Here is a 21,671-nt window from a genome sequence, read left to right as displayed (position 1 = left end):
TCACCACAGTCATTCCCAGAAGAAACCCCATGTTTGGTAGCAGTCATTCCCCATCTCCCTCTGAAGCCCTAGGCAACCACTCATCTAATGTCTGTATCTACAAATTTGCCTATCTGGACATTTCATGTAAATGGAATCGTATAATATGTGGTCCTTCCTGACAGGCTTTTTTCCCTTAGCATAGTATATTCAAGTCATCCATGTTGTCACATACATCAATGTTTCTTTTTATTGCCAAATACTATTCCATTGTTTGGAGATATCACATTGTATAAATACAGTCATTGTTTGATTGGTATTTGGATTGTTTCCACTTTTTTGACTGTTAGGAATAATGCTGATATAAACTTTTGTGTATGAGTTATCATGTGGACATGTTTTCATTTCCCTTGTGTATATACCTGAGAGTGGAATTGGTGAGTGAGAATTCTGTGTTTAACTTTTGGAGTAGCTGCCAAACTCTTTTCCAAAGTGGCTGCACCACTTTACGTTTCTGGTAGCAGTGAATGAAGGCTACTGTTTCTCCGTGTTCTCTCCAACTTACTGTTTTTTGTTAGAGTCATCCTAGTGGGTACAATGTGGTATGTCCTTGTGGTTTTGGTTTGCACTTCCCTAATGACTAATATATCATTAGCATCTTTTTATTTGCTTATGGATTGTTCATATATCTTTTTTGGGGAAGTGCCTGTTAAAATCCTTTGCCCATTTTTAAATTGGATTGTCATTTTCTTGTCAAGCTGCAAGCTTTTTTTATATATTCTGGATGCAGTTCCTTTATCAGACAAATGCTTTGCACAGATTTTCTCCCAGTGTATGAGTTGGCTTTTCACTCTCTTGATGGTATCTTTTGAAACACAGGTTTTCAGTTTTGATGCAATCCAGTTAAACTATTTTTTCTTTTGTTGCGTGTGCTTTTGCTGCTATGTCTAAGAAACTATTGCCTAATTCAAGGTCATGAAGATTTACCCCTATGTTTTCTTCCAAGAGGTTTCTAGTTTTAGCTCTGATATTTACATCTGTGATCCATTTTTTAGTTAATTTCTTTGTACGGTCTGAAATAGGTGTACAACTTCATCCTTTTGCATATGGATATCCAGTTGTCCCAACACTGTTGGTTGAAGACTGTTCTTTCCCTGAAGAATATTCTTGGCATCTTTGTTTAAAAAAAAATTGTTTTCTGGACTCTCAATTATATTCCGTTTTTAGAAACAACTGTCCTTATGCCATTACCTTGCTGTCTTGATTGCTATAGACAGCTAGAAAGTTTTGGAATCAGGAAATCTGAGTTCTTCAGCTTCTTTTGAAGTATTATTTTGGCTGTTCTGGGTCTGTTGCATTTTCATCTGAATTTTAGGAACAGCTTGTCATTTTTTGCAAAAAAAAAAAAAAGCTGGGATTTTTTTATAGGGATTACGTTGAATCTGTAGACCAATTTGTGAAGCAGTTACATTTTTACAATGTTGTCTGATCCAAGAATATAAAATATCTTTCCATTTATTTAGAAATTTGTTAATACCTTTCAGCAATGTGTTGTAGTCTTCAGCTTACAAACCCTCCAGGTCTTTTTTTAATGTATTCATAAGTGTTTGATTGTTTTTGATGCTACTTAAATTGAATTGTTTTTAAATTTCATTTTCCAACTGTTCATTGCTAACATATAGAAATGCAGTTGATTTTTATATATTGGCCTTGTATCCTGCAATCTTACTGAACCTGTCATATAGGTTTTTTAATGGATTCCTTAGAATTTTCTGTATATAAGATTTTAGCACCTGCAAATAGAGATAATTTTACTTCTTCTTTCCAATCTGTATGCCTTGTATTTCTTTTCCTTGCCTAGTTGCCCTAGATAGAACTCCCAGTACAGTGTTGAATGGGAGTAGCAGGACGTCCTTGTCTTGTTCCTTATCTTAGGGGACAAGCATTTAGTATTTCACCATTAAACATGCTGTTAGCTGTGGGGTTTTGTAGATGCCCTTTATCAGGTTGAGCATGCTCCCTTCTATTCCTAGTTTGTTGAGTATTTTTATCAGGAAGGAGTGTTGAAATTTGTCAAATGCTTTTCCTGCACCTATTGAGGTGATCTTGTGGATTTTGCTCCTTATTAACATGGAGGATTATATTGATTGATTTTTTTTTTTTTAGAGGGAGTCTCACTCTGTTGCCCAGGCTGGAGTGCAGTTGCACAATCTCGGATCACTGCAACCCTTGCCCACCGGGTTCAAGCGATTCTCGTGCCTCAGCCTCCTGAGTAGCTGGGATTACAGGCACGCACCACCATGCCAGGCTAATTTTTTTTTTTTTTTTTTTTGTGGTAGAGACAGGGTTTCACCATGTTGGCCAGGCTGGTTTCAAACTCCTGGCCTCAAGTGTTCCACCTGTCCCAGCCTCCCAAACTGCTGGGATTACAGGGGTTAGCCAGTGTGCCCAGTCTGATTTTTCCATATGTTAAACCAAGCTTGAGTCCTAGCATAAATCATATTTGATCATAGTGTAGAATCCTTTTTATATGTGGCTGGATTGGGCTTGCTAGTATTTTGTGGAGGGGTTTTCTGTGCATATTCATATATGATATAGTGTTGTTTCTTATAGTGAAAATTTTGAAACAACCTAAATGTCCATTAGTAGGTGAGTAGATATATAAACTTCATAGCGATTTAAGCAAAAAAATAGAGCTATACATAATAACATACATGATCTCTGAGACATGTTTTTAAAAATTGCAAATGTAGTATGATATAATATTGAGTTACTCCTAACATAGAATTGAGACAAATGTAAATATGAAAATACTATGCTATGTTTTTGTTTGTGTAGTATTAAACTTCTTCCAGTGAGAAAGTATACTCAAGTGTATTTGTATAAACTCAAAATATATAAATTGTTTTTTAAAAGGAAAATGACAATGAACACACTGATATCAATAAATCTATGTCCTAACAAATTTCACTGTAAACCAAGGAAAGTCCTGTTAGCCTACAACACTGTCCTGTTTCTCCCTACCACACCTACTGCAAGCAGTCAGTATGATTAGAACTTGTCTCACTTTAAAATTTGAAATAAATTTACCAGCACAGGATCTATACAAGTATCCAGCAATAGGAAAAAGATAAAGGGGACAAGGAAAACATATGACTTTTTAAAAATCCTGGCAAAATCTTACCAAGGAAAAGATGAAAATTGTGACCCAGAGTTACTGCCATAAATTTCAGAAATTGATCAACAGTAGCCTTGATAAAATAGGAACTCATAGGCCAGGCACAATGGCTCACGCCTGTAACCCCAGCACGTTGGGAGGCTGGGGCAGGTGGATCACCTGAGGTCAGGAGTTCGAGACCAGCCTGGCCAACATAGTGCAACCCCATCTCTACTAAAAATACAAAAATTAGCTGTGCATGGTGGTGGGCGCCTGTAATCCCAGCTACTAAGGAAGCTGAGGTAGGAGAATTGCTTGAACCCGGAAGGTGGAGGTTGCATTGAGCTGAGATCACGGCACTGTGCTCCAGCCTAGGCAACAGAGCAAAACTCCATCTCGAAAACAAAAAAAAAGAAAGAAAATAAGAATTCATAGCTAAGATACAAAACCTCAAGAAAGAAACAGTGACACAATGAAGCAAGAGAGAGAGATGAAACGTGACTTAGCAGAATTGAGGACATACGTAGGAGAGGTCACTGAATCCATCACAGCAACCAGGTCTACGTGGAAGCAGACAGAGAAAATCAGCACTATGAGAGTGCAGTAAGAAACCTGGAGGACAGGATTGAGAAAAACAGCAGTGGAAAATGGAAATAAACAAAAAGTCCCAGGATAAAAGATCAAATGAGCACTGCAGAAGGCAAAGGAGGCAAATGTATATACTTTGATATCCCCCCCAAAAGAAAACCAAGCAAATAGATCAGAAAAAAGATATGTGTACAGATAATATAGCCTTGTATCCCAGGAAAAGTTGACACAAAGCTATGAATAGCCTAATAGTTATTAGACATTAAAGGTAAGACTCTTCTGAGCATCCCATCTAAATTTTAGAGAACCTAATAATAGGGCAATAACCAGCAGTCCTCAGATTTCTCCACGGTCACATTTTATGGAGCCACTCATACGACAGCCTCAGAGAAAGCAAGTATGACCTCAACATGTTACAGCAGCCAAATTGACATTCAAGGATAAGGACAATGAACAATTATTTTTTGCTGTACAGTATCATATTTCAGAAAATGGAATTCCCATAAGCCCATCTCAAAAGGAACACATTTGAGACCAGCAAGAATTTATTAGAGAAACTGGCAGAAAAATGCATAACAAACATTAAATTCCTTTTTAGGATGAAAACTAAAACAACTATAGGAATTACCTTAGAGAGTAAAAAGTAAATGTGACAAACTAATACAATGTCAAAATGATATAATAAAAGTAGAAATGGGATGTGAGAAAGTAGGATGCACCATAATTATTCTCATTTCCTTATTTTGTAATATCCAGGGACTAAATTGCATCTGATAAGTTACACAATAGAAGTATAAATATACAGGCCTATGGAAGAACATTAAATAAAACAAAAATAACAACTAGAATTTATTGGTGGGGGACAGGATGAAGAAATCCAACTAAATACTATACAGCTCCACTGCTTTCTCATTTAATGAACCAAATGGGGGTAGGAAAGTACAAATACGTAAAATAATAGAGAATAGGGAAATAAAGTATAGAGGAAATTAATAAGTCATAAGAGATTACATTGCTCGGTTCTGTAAATAAGTTTAAAAACTGTTTGAAATGAATGATTGAAAAAATTTCCCAATCGTGATTCTGTATAAAATCAACACAGATAAGTTATTATAGAAGCATAGAAATACTCCTAATTAAAGCAAGAATAATACTGATACCAAAACCGAATCCAACAAAGGAAGCATAAGAACAATTACAGAGCATTCTTAGGAATAATTTTGCGAAAGTTCTAAATATAATATTAGCAAACAATTCAGCAGCATATTAAAATAATATGGTATTGCCAAGTGAGGTTTTTTCTGAGATGTGAAGATGGTTTTATATTAGAAAATATATTAATATAATTATACTGTTAATAGAACAAGGTGTGAGAGCAAGAGGAAACTATGCCCTTCGATGCTGAAAGAGCATGCACTAAAATTCAACCCTTATTCCTAACAAAACTCTTCATATGAGAATAATGTATGTCTTTAACATGATTATATTATGCATAAAATATGTTATATATGAGATGTTATTATACACTCTATATAACCATAAGCCCGCATTATATTCAACAGCAAAACACTAAGCATTCTTGTTGTAATAAAAAAACAAAACAAAGGTGTACATTCTCTCCAGGAATATTTGACATTTTTCTGATGGTGCTCACCAATGCGTTTAGAAAAGAAAAATGACTATGGCCACACCGCCCCAAATGTGTCTGATCTTGTCTGATCTCAGAAGCTAAGCAAGGTCAGGTCTGGTTAGTACTTGGATGGGTGAGAAATATATATGTTTATACCATAAACATTTCAAAAGAGTAAAACTATTACTGTGGTAGATATTATTGTGATATTATTATTTATCTTGAAAACCTAAGAGAATTAACCTTGAAAATATGACAAATTATAAAAGGATTCAGGAAGTTGGGTACAAAATTAATACATAGAAATCAGTTGCATTTTTTCTTATTATACTCTAAGTTTTAGGGTACATGTGCACAACGTGCAGGTTTGTTACATATGTATACATGTGCCATGTTGGTGTGCTGCACCCATCAACTCGTCATTTAACATTAGGTATATCACCTAATGCTATCCCTCCCCCCTCCCCCCACCCCACAACAGTCCCCACTGTGTGATGTTCCCCTTCCTGTGTCCATGTGTTCTTATTGTTCAATTCCCATCTATGAGTGAGAACATGCAGTGTTTGGTTTTTTGTCCTTGTGATAGTTTGTTGAGAATGATGGTTTCCAGCTTCATCCATGTCCCTACAAAGGACATGAACTCGTCATTTTTTATGGCTGCATAGTATTCCATGGTGTATATGTGCCACATTTTTTTAATCCAGTCTATCATTGTTGGACATTTGGGTTGGTTCCAAGTCTTTGCTATTGTGAATAGTGCCGCAGTAAACATAGGTGTGCATGTGTCTTTATAACAGCATGATTTATAGTCCTTTGGGTATATACCCAGTAATGGGATGGCTGGGTCAAATGGTATTTCTAGTTCAAGATCTCTGAGGAATCGCCACACTGACTTCCACAATGGTTGAACTAGTTTACAGTCCTACCAGCAGTGTAAAAGTGTTCCTGTTTCTCCACATCCTTTCCAGCACCTGTAGTTTCCTGACTTTTTAATTATTGCCATTCTAACTGGTGTGAGATGGTATCTCATTGTGGTTTTGATTTGCATTTCTCTGATGGCCAGTGATGATGAGCATTTTTTTCATGTATCTTTGGCCGCATAAATATCTTCTTTTGAGAAGTGTCTGTTCATATCCTTTGCCCACTTTTTGATGGGGCTGTTTGTTTTTTTCTTGTAGATATGAGTTCATTGTACATTCTGGATATTAGCCCTTTGTGAGATGAGTAGATTACAAAAATTTTCTTCCATTCTGCAGGTTGCCTGTTCACTCTGATGGTAGTTTCTTTTGCTTTGCAGAAGCCCTTTAGTTTAATTTTGTCAATTTTGTCCCATTTGTCAATTTTGGCTTTTGTTGCCATTGCTTTTGCTGTTTTAGACATGAAGTCCTTGCCCATGCTTATGTCCTGAATGGTATTGCCTAGGTTTTCTTCTAGGGTTTTTATGGTTTTAAATCTAACATTTAAGTCTTTAATCCATCTTGAATTAATTTTTGTATAAAGTGTAAGGAGGGGATCCAGTTTCAGCTTTCTACATATGGCTAGCCAGTTTTCCCACCACCATTTATTAAATAGGGAATCCTTTCCCCATTTCTTGTTTTTGTCAGGTTTGTCAAAGATCAGATGGCTTTAGATGTGGGGTATTATTTCTGAGGGCTCTGTTCTGTTCCATTGGTCTATAGCTCTGTTTTGGTACCAGTACCATGCTGTTTTGGTTACTGTAGCCTTGTAGTATAGTTAGAAGTCAGGTAGTGTGATGCCTCCAGCTTTGTTCTTTTGGCTTAGGATTGACTTGGCAATGTGAGCTCTTTTTTGGTTCCATAGGAACTTTAAAGTAGTTTTTTCCAATTCTGTGAAGAAAGTCATTGGTAGCTTGATGGAGATGTCATTGAATCTATAAATTACCTTGGGCAGTATGGCCATTTTCACAATATTGATTCTTCCTACCCATGAGCATGGAATGTTCTTCCATTTGTTTGTATCCTCTTTTATTTCATTGAGCAGTGGTTTGTAGTTCTCCTTGAAGAGGTCCTTCACATCCCTTGTAAGTTGGATTCCTAGGTATTTGATTCTGTTTGAAGCAATTGTGAATGGGAGTTCACTCATGATTTGGCTCTCTGTTTGTCTGTTATTGGTGTATAAGAAAGACTGTGATTTTTGCACATTGATTTTGTATCCTGAGACTTTGCGGAAGTTGCCTATCAGCTTAAGGAGATTTTGGGCTGAGACGATGGGGTTTTCTAGATATACAATCATGTCATCTGCAAACAGGGACAATTTGACTTCCTCTTTTCCTAATTGAATACCCTTTATTTCCTTCTCCCGCCTGACTGCCCTGGCCAGAACTTCCAACACTATGTTCAATAGGAGTGGCGAGAGAGGGCATCCCTGTCTTGTGCCAGTTTTCAAAGGGAATGCTTCCAGTTTTTGCCCATTTAGTATGATATTGGCTATGGGTTTGTCATAAATAGCTCTTATTATTTTGAGATACCTATCAATACCTAATTTATTGAGAGTTTTTAGCATGAAGAGTTGTTGAATTTTGTCAAAGGCCTTTTCTGCATCTATTGAGATAATCATATGGTTTTTGTCTTTGGTTCTGTTTATATGCTGGATTACGTTTATTGAATTGCGTATGTTGAACCAGCCTTGCATCCCAGGGATGAAGCTCACTTGATCACGGTGGATAAGCTTCTTGATGTGCTGCTGGATTCAGTTTGCCAGTATTTTATTGAGGATTTTTGCATCGATGTTCATCAGGGATATTGGTCTAAAATTCTCTTTTTTTGGTTGTGTCTCTGCCAGGCTTTGGTATCAGGATGATGCTGACCTCATAAAATGAGTTAGGGAGGATTCCCTCTTTTTCTATTGATTGGAATAGTTTCAGAAGGAATGGTACCAGCTCCTCCTTGCACCTCTGGTAGAATTCGTCTGTGAATCCATCTGGTCCTGGACTTTTTTTGGTTGGTAAGCTATTAATTATTGCCTCAATTTCACAGCGTGTTATTGGTCTATTCAGAGATTCAGCTTCTTCCTGGTTTAGTCTTGGGAGGGTGTATGTGTTAAGGAATTTATCCATTTCTTCTAGATTTTCTAGTTTATTTGCATAGAGGTGTTTATAGTATTCTCTGATGGCAGTTTGTATTTCTGTGGGATCAGTGGTGATATCCCCTTTATCATTTTTTATTGTGTCTATTTGATTCTTCTCTCTTTTTCTTCTTAGTCTTGCTAGTGGTCTGTCAATTTTGTTGATCTTTTCAAAAAACCAGCTCCTGGATTCATTGATTTTTTGAAGGGTTTTTTTTGTGTCTCTATTTCCTTCAGTTCTGCTCTGATCTTAGTTATTTCTTGCCTTCTGCTAGCTTTTGAATGTGTTTGCTCTTGATTCTCTAGTTCTTTCAATTGTGGTGTTAGGGTGTCAATTTTAGATCTTTCCTGCTTTCTCTTGTGGGCATTTAGTGGTATAAATTTCCCTCTACACACTGCTTTGAATGTGTCCCAGAGATTCTGGTATGTTGTGTCTTTGTTCTCGTTGGTTTCCAAGAACATCTTTATTTCTGCCTTCATTTTGTTATGTACCCAGTAGTCATTCAGGAGCAGGTTGTTCAGTTTCCATGTAGTTGAGCGGTTTTGAGTGAGTTTCTTAATCCTGAGTTCTAATTTGATTGCACTGTGGTCTGAGAGACAGTTTGTTATAATTTCTGTTGTTTTACATTTGCTGAGGAGTACTTTACTTCCAACTAAGTGGTCAGTTTTGGAATAAGTGTGATGTGGTGCTGAGAAGAATGTATATTCTGTTGATTTGGGGTGGAGAGTTCTATAGATGTCTATTAGGTCCACTTGATGCAGAGCTGAGTTCAATTCCTGGATATCCTTGTTAACTTTCTGACTCGTTGATCTGTGTAATGTTGACAGTGGGGTGTTAAAGTCTCCCATTATTATTGTGTGGGAGTCTAAGTCTCTTTCTGGGTCTCTAAGAACTTGTTTTATGAATATGGGTGCTCCTGTATTGGGTGCATATATATTTAGGATAGTTAGCTCTTCTTGTTGAATTGATCCCTTTACCATTATGTAATGGCCTTCTTTGCCTCTTTTGATCTTTGTTGGCTTAAAGTCTGTTTTATCAGAGACTAGGATTGCAACCGCTGCCTTTTTTTGTTTTCCATGTGCTTGGTAGATCTTCCTCCATCCCTTTATTTTGAGCCTATGTGTGTCTCTGCACGTGAGATGGGTTTCCTGAATACAGCACACTGATGGGTCTTGACTCTTTATCCAGTTTGCTAGTCTGTGTCTTTTAATTGGAGCATTTAGCCCATTTACATTTAAGGTTAATATTGTTATGTGTGAATTTGATCCTGTCATTATGATGTTAACTGGTTATTTTGCTCGTTAGTTGGTGCAGTTTCTTCCTAGCCTTGATGATCTTTACAATGTGGCATGTTTTTGCAGTGGCTGTTACCGGTTGTTCCTTTACATGTTTAGTGTTTCCTTCAGGAGCTCTTTTAGGGCAGGCCTGGTGGTGACAAAATCTCTCAGCATTTGCTTGTCTGTATAGTATTTTATTTCTCCTTCACTTGTGAAGCTTAGTTTGGCTGGATATGAAATTCTGGGTTGAAAATTCTTTTCTTTAAGAATGTTGAATATTGGCCCCCACTCTCTTCTGGCTTGTAGAGTTTCTGCTGAGAGATCCACTGTTAGTCTGATGGGCTTCCCCTTGTGGGTAACCTGACCTTTCTCTCTGGCTGCCCTTAACATTTTTTCCTTGATTTCAACTTTGGTGAATCTGACAATTATGTGTCTTGGAGTTGCTCTTGTTGAGGAGTATCTTTGTGGCGTTCTCTGTATTTCCTAAATTTGAGTGTTGGCCTGCCTTGCTAGATTGGGGAAGTTCTCCTGGATAATATCCTGCAGAGTGTTTTCCACCTTGGTTCCATTCTCCCCGTGAGTTTCAGGTACACCAATCAGAAGTAGATTTGGTCTTTTCACATAGTCCCATATTTCTTGGAGGCTTTGTTCATTTCTTTTTATTCTTTTTTCTCTAAACTTCTCTTCTCGCTTCATTTCATTCATCTTCCTTCGCTGATACCTTTTCTTCCAGTTGATCAAATCAGCTACTGAGGCTTCTGCATTCGTCACATAGTTCTCATGGCTTGGTTTTCAGCTCCCTCAGGTCCTTTAAGGACTTCTCTGCATTGGTTATTCTAGTTAGCCATTCATCTAATCTTTTCTCAAGGTTTTTGACTTCTATGCCATGGGTTTCAACTTCCTCCTTTAGCTCAGAGTAGTTTGATCATCTGAAGCCTTCTTCTCTCAGCTTATCGTTCTCTGTCCCTTTGTTCCCTTGCTGGTGAGGAGCTGCGTTTCTTTGGAGGAGGAGAGGTGCTCTGATTTTTAGAGTTTCCAGTTTTTCTGCTCTGTTTTTCCCCATGTTTGTGGTTTTATCTACCTTTGGTCTTTCATGATGGTGACATACAGATGGGGTTTTGGTGTGGATGTCCTTTCTGTTTGTTAGTTTTCCTTCTAACAGTCAGGACCCTCAGCTACAGGTCTTTTGGATTTTGCTGGAGGTCCACTCCAGACCCTGTTTGCCTGGGTATCAGCAGCAGAGTCTGCAGAACAATGGATATTGGTGAACAGCTGATGTTGCTGCCTGATCGTTCCTCTGGAAGTTTTGTCTCAGAGGGGTACCCAGCTGTGTGAGGTGTCACTCTGCCCCTACTGGGGGATGCCTCCCAGTTAGGCTACTCGGGGGTCAGGGACCCACTTGAGGAGGCAGTCTATCTGTTCGCAGATGTCCAGCTGTGTGCTGGGAGAACCACTACTCTCTTCAAGGCTGTCAGAAAGGGACATTTAAGTCTGCAGAGGTTACTGCTGCCTTTTGTTTGGCTATGCATTGCCCCGAGAGGTGGAGTCTACAGAGGAAGGCAGGCCTCCTTGAGCTGCGGTGGGCTCCACCCAGTTTGAGCTTCCCGGTGGCTTTGTTTACCTACTCAAGCCTGGACAATGGCGGGCCCCCCTCCCGCAGCCTCACTGCCTCCTTGCAGTTCATCTCAGACTGCTGTGCTAGCAATGAGCGAGGCTCCATGGGCGTAGGACCCTCCGAGCCAGGCGTAGGACCCTCCGAGCCATGCGCACGATATAATCTCCTGGCGTGCCATTTGCTAAGACCGTTGGAAAAGCACAGTATTAGGGTGGGAGTGACCCGATTTTCCAGGTGCCGTCTGTCACCCCTTTCTTTGACTAGGAAAGGGAATTCCCTGACCCCTTGAGCTTCCTGGGTGACGGGATGCCTCTCCCTGCTTCAGCTCACGCTCAGTGCGCTGCACCCACTGTCCTGCACCCACTTTCCGACACTCCGCAGTGAGATGAACCTGGTACCTCAGTTGGAAATGCAGAAATCACCTGTCTTCTGTGTCGCTCACACTGGGAGCTGTAGACTGGAGCTGTTCCTATTCGGCCATCTTGGCTCTTTTTTTTCTAGTTGCATTTTTTGTACAAATTAGTAAACGGTTAAAAGATAAAAGGTAGGAAGCAATCCAAGGGATTGATCTGATCTGACCTGGGAAGCACAAAGTCATCCAAGCAGGGTAAATAAAAAATAAAAGATAAAATAAGCACTGCAGAAGACAAAAGAGATAAACATATGTACTCTGATGTTCAAAAGAAAACCAAATCAGAAAAAAAAAATGTGTGCTAATAATATAGCTTTGTGTCCCAAGAAAGGTTGACACAAAACTATGAGTAGTCTAATAGTTCTTAGACGTTAAAGGTAAAATGTGACTGGAGAAATTTGACAACTGGTATTTCCCTGTTATCCATGCTTAGAAATGTCATGGTGAAACTGCAGAACACAAAGGAATATTGCTGAGACAGATAGGCAACTTAGAAAGGAATGACACTTAGAATGATGGCTGCCTTCTCAATATCATAAGGGAAGACAGTGGAAAAATGTATTTCAAGTGTTGAAGGAATATTGCTGAGACAGATAGGCCACTTAGAAAGGAACGACACTTAGAATGATGGCTGCCTTCTCAATATCATAAGGGAAGACAGTGGAAAAGTGTATTTCAAGTGTTGAAGGAATATTGCTGAGACAGATAGGCCACTTAGAAAGGAACGACACTTAGAAGGATGGCTGCCTTCTCAATGTCATAAGGGAAGATAGTGGAAAAGTGTATTTCAAGTGTTGAAGGAATACTGCTGAGACAGATAGGCCACTTAGAAAGGAATGACACTTAGAAGGATGGCTGCCTTCTCTGTATCATAAGGGAAGACAGTGGAAAAGTGTATTTCAAGTGTTGAAGGAATACTGCTGAGACAGATAGGCCACTTAGAAAGGAGCGGCACTTAGAAGGATTGCTGCCTTCTCTGTATCATAAGGGAAGACAGTGGAAAAGTGTATTTCAAGTGTTGAAGGAATACTGCTGAGACAGATAGGCCACTTAGAAAGGAACGACACTTAGAAGGATGGCTGCCTTCTCTGTATCATAAGGGAAGACAGTGGAAAAGTGTATTTCAAGTGTTGAAGGACAATAACAATCAATTTAGAATCAAATGCCCAAGAACACCATTTCTCAAAGCCAAGAGAATGTCAATGAAGACATTTATAGATAAACAAAGCCAGAGAGTTTACAACAACCAAGAGACCTACACTAAAGGACCTTCACATGGATTTAAGGAAGAAAAAAAGATAGAAGAAGAATGGTCTGATATGGGGAAGAAATGGTGAGAAAAAAATGATAAATGTTTATGTAAAACTAAGCAAACACCACATGTATGAAATAATTTTAAAAAAAAAAATCTAAGACGTATATCCATATACCATCTAAGCCCTGACAGGCATGATCACAGTTCAACTCTGAGGTCTTGGTATGGTTTGGGAGAAAAACAGTATGATGATTTCAATAGATGCACAAAAACATTTTATTAACTTTAATACCTCTTCATGATAAAAGCTGTTAGCACACTAAGTATTCAAAAAGAGAATGTCCCCACATGTGTTTATTGCAGCACTGTTTACAATAGCAAAGACTTGGAACCAACCCAAATGCCCATCAATGATAGACTGGATAAAGAAAATGTGGCACATGTACACCATGGAATACTATGCAGCCATAAAAAAGAATGAGTTCATGTCCTTTGCAGGCACATGGATGAAGCTGGAAACCATCATTTTCAGCAAACTAACACAAAAACAGAAAACCAAACACCGCATGTTCTCACGCATAAGTGGGAGGTGAACAATGAGAATTCGTGGATACAGAGAGGGGAACATCACATACACCCCCCAGCCTGTCGGGTGGTGGGGGAAAAGGGGAGGGAGAGCATTAGGACCAATACCTAATGCATGCAGGGCTTAAAACCAAGGTGATGGGTTGATGGGTGCAGCAAACCACCATGGCACATGTATACATATGTAACAAACCTGCATGTTCAGTACATGTATCCCAGAACTTAAAGTAAAATTTAAACTAGAGAATGTCCCTAACCTGATAGATTAATGATACCTATCCTATTCTCACAGTAACAATCTTTTTCTGTGGGAAAACTTCGGAAGCATTCCTATGACATCATGAATTACACGAGGATGCCACAATATCATTTTGCATACAATGTGGTTTTGTAAATTGCAACCAGAATAGTGAAAGAAGAAACTAAAAGCGTAAAGACTAAAAAGGAAGAAACAGAACTGTCATATTAGCAGATGTAGAGTTAGCTACATAGAAACTCAGCCAAAATATAGAAATTATTATAGTTTAAAAATGTAGCTGGCTACAGAACACCTCATATAGCCTATAGATCAATATACTTTTTACTTGATCCTTTTATAATTTTTGAATTTTGTACCTTATACATACATTACCTAGCAAAACTAATTATTTTGAAGTTGTCACTGATCTTTTAAAAGTACATATAATATTCTTTTCACATAAAATAATATATGTATGTTTATATGCATTAAGAGATGTTGAAAAGGCTGGTCACCAAAATATTATTTTCTTGGGGTAATTTTCTCATTGTGATGTGGTACAGGTCAATTCTGGTTTTCTGCTGTATGTTGTTTGAACTTTTGTATACTATTTTTATTATAAAAATAAAGCTATTTTATTGTGAGAAAATGAATGAATAAATAAACCCCTCAAAATAGGTATTTCCATGATTTCCACATAGTTGAACCTAGAAATCTCTAGTTTTTTACAGTTCCGCTCATGATTCTGGTGATCACATTGGGAACAACAGGGCTGGGATTTGTAATCTTAGTTGAGATCCTCATCTGAATTGCAGAAACAAACACGTAATACTCTTGTCTAAATCCCAAATAAAAATCAAACCAAAATTATTACCAGCCTACATTTCAGAATCTCACCGTCATGTTAGGCTCACTTACTGGCAATCACCCTGTTAACCAGGCATTAGCCAGTTGCCAGCTTCTGCCCTGGCAGCTTCAGTCATGTCTTCCCTGAGTCTTCACTTCCTACCTGCCATACTGGCCCCCTACTCTGCTTAAAAACATGCAAGGAAATGGACAAAACTATACAAGTGAAATGGCCAAAGGTGGTGGAAGCAAGAAACGGTGCACCGTGTGTTAAGGCAATACTGTAGTTTCGTCATAGGGTAAATTGCTTGGTTTCTGCTGTCATCCCATGGATATTCAGGGAAAGTTCAAAATACAACATAGAGCAAAAGGCCCTCCAGCAGATGAATGAGACCAGGGCCACTATTCACTGATGCACCAGGGAGGTGCCATTCTCGTAGAATACCAGGCTATATTCTTTTGCTGTGGTTTCCGTAACAAAATGCCGCAAACTAGGTGGCATAAGCACCAGAAACTTACTGTCTTTTGGTTCTGGAGTTGAGAAATCTGAGATCAAGGTGTCAGCAGGGTTGGTTCCTTCTGCAGGTCATGAGGGAGGATCTGTTCCATGCTTCTTGCCTAACTTCCGGTGGTTTGCTGGCAGTCTGTGGCGTTCCTTGGCTGCTTTGTAGAAGCATCACTTCATCTCTGCCTTCATGTTCTCGCGACATTCTCCCTATGTGCATGTCTGTGTCCAAACTTCCCCTTTTTATAAAGACATCAGTCATTGTGGATTAGGCCCACCTACTCCAGGATGACCTCATCTTAATATGTCTGCAGTGGTCACATGCTGATGTTCTGGTTGAAGGGGGGGCCCAGTTAGAACTTCAACATATGAATTTGGAGGAGGGGGACACCACTCAACCTGAAACACGTGCAAATCCTGCTCTCTGGAAATGGGGCCACCGGGAGGTCCTGGCCTTAGGAGAGCCTCCTTCTTCTGTGCCAGCCCTCCATTTCTGAAGCCACTGTGGGGGGCTTGGTAGCTAGATTTTGGCCGGGGGATGCTGCATGGCCTCTGGTGCAGGGTGGAGGTGTGGTTTACCTCTATGTCATTTGTTGCTACAGGTTATATCGAAGCTGCCGTCATTCCTGCTGGAGCTCGGCGGATCCGTGTGGTGGAGGATAAACCTGCCCACAGCTTTCTGGGTAAAACAAAAATGACTTGACTCACCATTTATGTGTTGAGAATCGATTTTGATGATCAGTCTGGTAAATTGGTTCAGTGTCATTCCTCCCGGGTTATGGCTGGTTTCACGCCTGTATTGTAATGACATGAGCACCCAGAGGGCACCACACAGGCTGTCATATTTGACTAACATGCAGCCACCCCCAGGGTGGATTAGGGGCGGGAACAGGAAGGAAAATGATGGAAGACAAGCTTGGGACAGGAAGGAGGATCATAGAAGAGTGAAGGAAGTTGTGAGGAATTGGGGCAGGTTACCAGTCCCCCAGAGTAACCCCAGGAGAGCTGAGAGCAGCTTGAGTCTGAGCAGTGCAGGCCATTGGCCAACTTGCAGGAAGCCCCATTGGGCTGCCAGTGGCTCTGGGGATGACTTCTTAGCTGGAAAAAGAACAACAATCTTAAGTCTAATGGAAACCCAGAAGGATACCAATTTCACTAAGGTCTGTGTGTCCCAAATTCCTAGTGGCCAGCTCCATTGACTTCAAGCACAAACACCTGCATCTTTCCGTAGACTTGGGTTCTATTCTGCACTAGTTTTCCTAACTATGCAGGAGCAAAGCCATTCTGATAAATCCCTTCCTAGCCAGAGAAGACCTTCTGAGAGTATCCTTGGCCCAATTCCCAGACGACCCCAGCAAAGGTCAGCCCAGGACTTGAGCCCCAAGGTGGTTGGAGTTCTGAGTTGCACACAGAAGTGGAGACAGCAGGGTGCCCAGAGGCTGCCTCTGCTCCTACCTTCCTGGCTTGGAACATGCTTTGGCCCCTGCCCTTCTGCCAGCTTTAATCCCATGTTCCTGTCTTGGGTTAAACTTAAACTCAAGGTGGCTAATATTCCTCAGGTACCCCTCTTCTGAGCTGTTTTCATGTCATCATCTCTCAGCCTGTGTTGCAAAGTGCTAATTGAGACTGAAGAAAGAAAAAGTAAGACATGATTTGTCTAGTTTCAAAAATGATTTTAGCTAAATCGAAGTTACCCATGAAACCCTTTTATTTCCATTTTTATCACTGATTTTTTAAAATGACATCTTTGTCCACATTCCTGCCTTTATAGACTATGCGAGAGTCCGAGTCTTTCTTTGAAATGGTCTCTGCTTGAGAGACTCAGCGTCTAATGAGACAGACACAAAACAAATCTCTAATAGGCAAGTTGACAATGAAGCCCACAGTCCTGTTAAAGAGTTAGGAAATGCTTTGACGCTAAGATGCTCCTCGCACACCTGCCTTGGGGAAGGCAGGAATGCCCATTTCCAAGCACCCATGTGGGGTATCACTGGCACCACACTCTATGGATCCCCCCATGTCCCAAGCTGCCCTGCCACCTCCTCCCAGCTTGGTCACCTGCCATCCACCCTGCCTCCTTGAGGCTGTGACGGCCGCTCGTGCTTCTGCTGTCAGGGTAAGACCTTGACATCCCTGGAGTTGACATCCATGTGCATTTTCATCAGCCCCATGGTTTTTCACCTCCCCTGCGTGGACAGTGTCCCTGCCTCGCCTGGCACTCTCCTCCTCAGCTGTCCCAGCTGTCACTCTGCAAATAGAACAACACTTAAAAATGCATTCTAAAACAAGGCCTCTTGCTGCTTTTGGCAGCTTCAAAGTGACAGCCTCTTTTTACTAAATTCGCAAAGAGCCCACTCCCTCTCCTGCCCATCAAAGGACATTGGGTCAACCTCACCAGCATTTGCATTGGAAGCCCCACCAGCTGGTATCATGCCAAAAAGTTACCCTTCCCCTTCCCAACCCATGCATTTGAATGTACTGGAGGCCCTCCGTGGGAGGCTGATGTCACCTTTCATCCTAATTCAAAATTCGCAGTCTAGGTATTCCAAGAGGTACTCAGTTTGGAGGTCGAGTTAGTGGTTCTTCCATCAAGCCCAGAAGGTGTGCCTGCGAGTAAGTCCCTTGGCTTCCGACCCTGGCTTCTGAGATTTCCCAGCATGGCTGCTCCGCCTGGCTCAGCCCTAAGTGTCTGGTGATAGGAGTGTCTTCCTTACCTCCACTTTGGCATGGCAGTTTTAGAATGACAGAGGATGTTAGAATCCTTCGGATCGCTCCTCACCTTCCCATTCCTATGGTACAAATGGACCTTTCACTCATGTTCACTTTAGAGCCAACAGGTGCTAACTAGCAGATGCCACCCAGGAGAACGAGCTCTTGTGATCGTCCCTCAGCTCCTGAAGCCTGAGGGCCGTGTATACAAAAAAAGAACAATAGCATCCGCGACAGTGGCTCCCAATCACGGAGCTCGGCTGTGCCTTGGAGACCCGATCCCTAATCCCCCTAAATGGGCTGCAAGGTATTGCTCTGCTTCCTTCATAGAGGGGCAGGCTGAAGCTTCAGGGGCCTTGGTGTCTCATCCAGGGCCTCCACCTCCTCTCATTTCGCTGCCGTTCATGGAGCCTCTCAGAATTACTCTGTCCAATCATGGCCAGAGACTGCCAGATGGAGATTTTTCATTGGAGAACACACGTTAAACCTGCCTGTTGTTACCACTACGTTGTGTGCACTTCGGAACAAACCTGCATCCCACAGAGATTGGTTTAACATCTTGGGGTGACTGCTCAGCTCTCCAGAAGCAGTGGGCCTCCGTGGGAGGTCGGAACCACCTTCCTGCCTTGTCTTATTCAGAAGGCATAGTCCCAGGACTCCAGGGCCTGGCTGAAGGACACGGGCAAGCCTGAAGGTGGTCCACACTCATTATGTTTCTAAAGTTAGTTCAAAAAGGCCTTGTCTCCACTCGGGGCTGGGTGCTTTGGAAGTCAACCCAGTGTAACTTTGAATTACTCTCACATTTGCTGGGAGCAATTCCTGAAGAATTTCACCCCACCTACCTTCAGCCCACGCTGGCTGGCTTTCTGCTCAAAACCACCTGGAACAGGAAATGCCTGGGCAGTTTGTATCCATAGCTAAGAACAGAGCTGGCAGAACTCCGAGTGGAAATAAAAGGAGCTGACTCGCTGCCAGGATTAGAAGTAGGTTGACTGTGGGTCAGGTCTTCCAGTGAAGCTAGGAGGGAGAGAGACTGAAAGAACCCCACTCGGGCTTCTGCGCAGCTCCGTGCCAGAGAGGGGCATGTGGACAGGGTCAGAGCTCGCATCTGCCTCCAGCCAGCTCTGAAAAGGAGCAGTGCCCTTCCCTCAGGAATGCCCCCACCTCGCTCCCTGGAATGGCTCATGGTCTTTCCCACAGTGCCTGGAAGACCAGGATGGTGTGTAAGTGTCCACAGAGAGGAAGAAGGGCCAGAGACCGAAATGGACGTTCTGCATGTAACCTCACACTCCAGCTCATTGCAAACGTTTTGTTCTGCCCTGGTGGCAAAGGAAAGTGTACCCACCCGTGTGGTGCCCCACAGAAGTCTAACTGTTGAGAACTTCTGAGCAAAACCCACAAAAGTGAGCATAGTTATGTTTTGGGTAGTGATTTAAGACTTCCAATCTCTGGCCCAGGCGAAATGAGCAAGGGAAAATCTTCCCAGCAAACCAGAGCTTCAGAATTCACAGATAAAATCAAATCACTGGGGGAGTCCCCTGTTCTTCACTCTGTTAATTGCCCATAAAATCAAAGCATTCGTAATCATTTTAATTGCCTCGTGGAGTGTTTTCTGGGTCCAACAATATCCTGATTTCAAGTGCACACTAATTAATCTCAAAATACTTAGAGACAAAGGGGGCTTGGAGATACTCACTAATGCCCAAGGTTTGAGGGGACAGGAACTTGTAGAGACCAAAATGAATTGTATTTGGAAGGTTGTCTTTCAGGAAAAAAAATACATTATGTATAGGGCTGTGGAAAGGGCTCCTCCAGAGGTGCCTGGAGCTGCAGCCTCATAGGCCTCATAGGCCTTTACAGACCCCACTCTGTGCAGCTAACGCAAGGCAGGAGAGCAACCCAAGCTGCCACAGAAGGGGCCAGGAGGTGACCTGCATTGTCTCTCTGGATTTGACATGGCCCCGTGAAGTCATTGTTCTTGGGACTCCACAATGAACCTATTTATTCACTGTTAAAAATGATCTTGACATCCCAAAGGAATTTCTGAGGCTGACATCTCTTTTGAAGGGATGTCAGGCATGAACTTCTGATTTTAGCAGGAAGTTATGATTTTTCAGATGGACCACGGCAAACTGCAAATTTGGAATCTTGCTAAGTGACACCAAAGTGAAAAGGTTGGAAGTAACCCCTATGCCTCCTGGCTCTGCTGACCTCCTGCTAATAACTCTGCCTGTGTTTTCCTCTCCCCGGGAGATACACAAATATGTGGCTGGGAGCACGCTGTCCCGAGGAAAGGCGTGCAGGCTCTGAGCTGGAAAGCTGCATTTGCAGTGCCCCAGAACTTGCAGCCACTGCAGCGATGGCCACAGGCAGTGCGTGGGCATGCCAAGTGTATTCTTTCTGGGTCTGTGAGAGCTGACCCCAAACCCACGCCTGGCCTCAACCAAGTTGTGATTGTGCAGGAGTTCTCCAGCTCATCGGCTCCAGACCAGGACCTCCAAAGCAAAGACAAGCATCTTCAGAATTCGTTGGAGTGCCCGCACAGCTGTGTGTGGCTTGTGAGAGCCAATTAGAGGCATCTCTTCCCCACTCCTTGTTCACTGATGCCAGGTGGATAGCAAAATCTGTCATGGTGAGGGTATTTACACTTTGGGAAGCAAATATGCCATAACTCTAGGCTATTTTCCCCAGAGAACCGGCTGCCGCTAGCACTCTGTTGTCCAGTATGTTCCTTCCCATCAGCAGTTGACCTTGCCTGGGTTTGTGCGTCAGCCGCAGCCTCTTTCGCTTTCCTATCCCACAATTCCTTGACCATACCCAGTGACTCCTCCGTGGCCTCCAGTGGCCCTCTTCCTGACACCTCTCCCACCCATTCCGCTACAGACAAGCAAGACCCTGCTCTGGTGATCAGAGGATGGCAGGCTCCAAGGCCCGAGTGGCTGTGCCTCCACCTCGTGCTGTAGTTGCTGCTGCTGCTGCCGCCCAGTGTCGGGCCTCCGATGGCAGAAGCAGGGCTTCCCCAGGCCAGCCGCCACCTCTGTGCAGCGTTATCTGAGGATGGTCTTATAACCGTCTCCAGGTGTGCCCTCCTGCTTTTTTGGGCCTTTTCACTCTTGATTTCCCAGATGTTTTACTTTTGGCATGGAAGTGGGGTAGTTTGTAGGTTGTCATTCAGAGTCACTTTAAAACATCTTTAAAAAAAGGGCCCGAGAAATACATAAACAAGGCCATTGGAGAAAGAGTCACCTCCTCAGGAGTGTTAGAGCCGAAATAGGAGAGTTAGAGCCGGGATAGGGGTGTTAGAGCCGGGATAGGGGTGTTAGAGCCGGGATAGGGGTGTCAGAGTCGGGATAGGGGGTGTTAGAGCCGGGATAGGGGGTGTTAGAGCCGGGATAGGAGGGTTAGAGCTGGGATAGAGGTCTTAGTGCTGGGATATGGGCAGAGGCCCAGGAGGGAGTTTGAGGCAGGGGTAGAGTGTGCCAAGCCTTCTGCCTCTCAAGGGTACTCAGCTGGGTGGTAAACATCTGGGGCCTATTTATAGGAAGCTGTAATAGTAATTTTCTTTCCTTGCCTGTTCTGCCCTCATCGTCATTAGCATTTTTTTAACCCAGCCTCCAAAAAGCATGTGTGAATGCCAAACCCAGCTCTCAGTTGCTGAGCACCAGCTTCAGGCACTGCTGGATCCAGGGGCTTAAAATGATGTCACAGGAGAAACAGTTTCTCTCTGCACTGGCACTCCTGCCTGTCCTCTCTGTGGACATCTTCCTGTGGGCTGGTAGATCCAGGCTCA

The 21,671-nt window shown here is 42.1% G+C and overlaps 1 protein-coding gene across 1 annotated transcript in view; it reads left to right on the top strand.

The window, feature by feature from the left end:
- Nucleotides 1-21,671, top strand: part of ADAMTS17 (ADAM metallopeptidase with thrombospondin type 1 motif 17) — a 370,860-nt gene that overhangs the window by 261,777 nt on the left and 87,412 nt on the right. The window contains exon 17 of the mRNA XM_055364140.2: nucleotides 15,775-15,855. Coding sequence (XP_055220115.2) covers nucleotides 15,775-15,855 — 81 coding nt within the window. The remainder of the gene's footprint in view (nucleotides 1-15,774; nucleotides 15,856-21,671) is intronic.

The sequence above is a fragment of the Gorilla gorilla genome, chromosome 16 (assembly GCF_029281585.2).
Source record: "Gorilla gorilla gorilla isolate KB3781 chromosome 16, NHGRI_mGorGor1-v2.1_pri, whole genome shotgun sequence".
In the NCBI taxonomy this organism is placed as follows: Eukaryota; Metazoa; Chordata; class Mammalia; order Primates; family Hominidae; genus Gorilla; species Gorilla gorilla.
The sequence above is the reverse complement of the archived record's forward strand: the minus strand, read 5'-3'. Positions and strand labels throughout refer to the sequence as shown.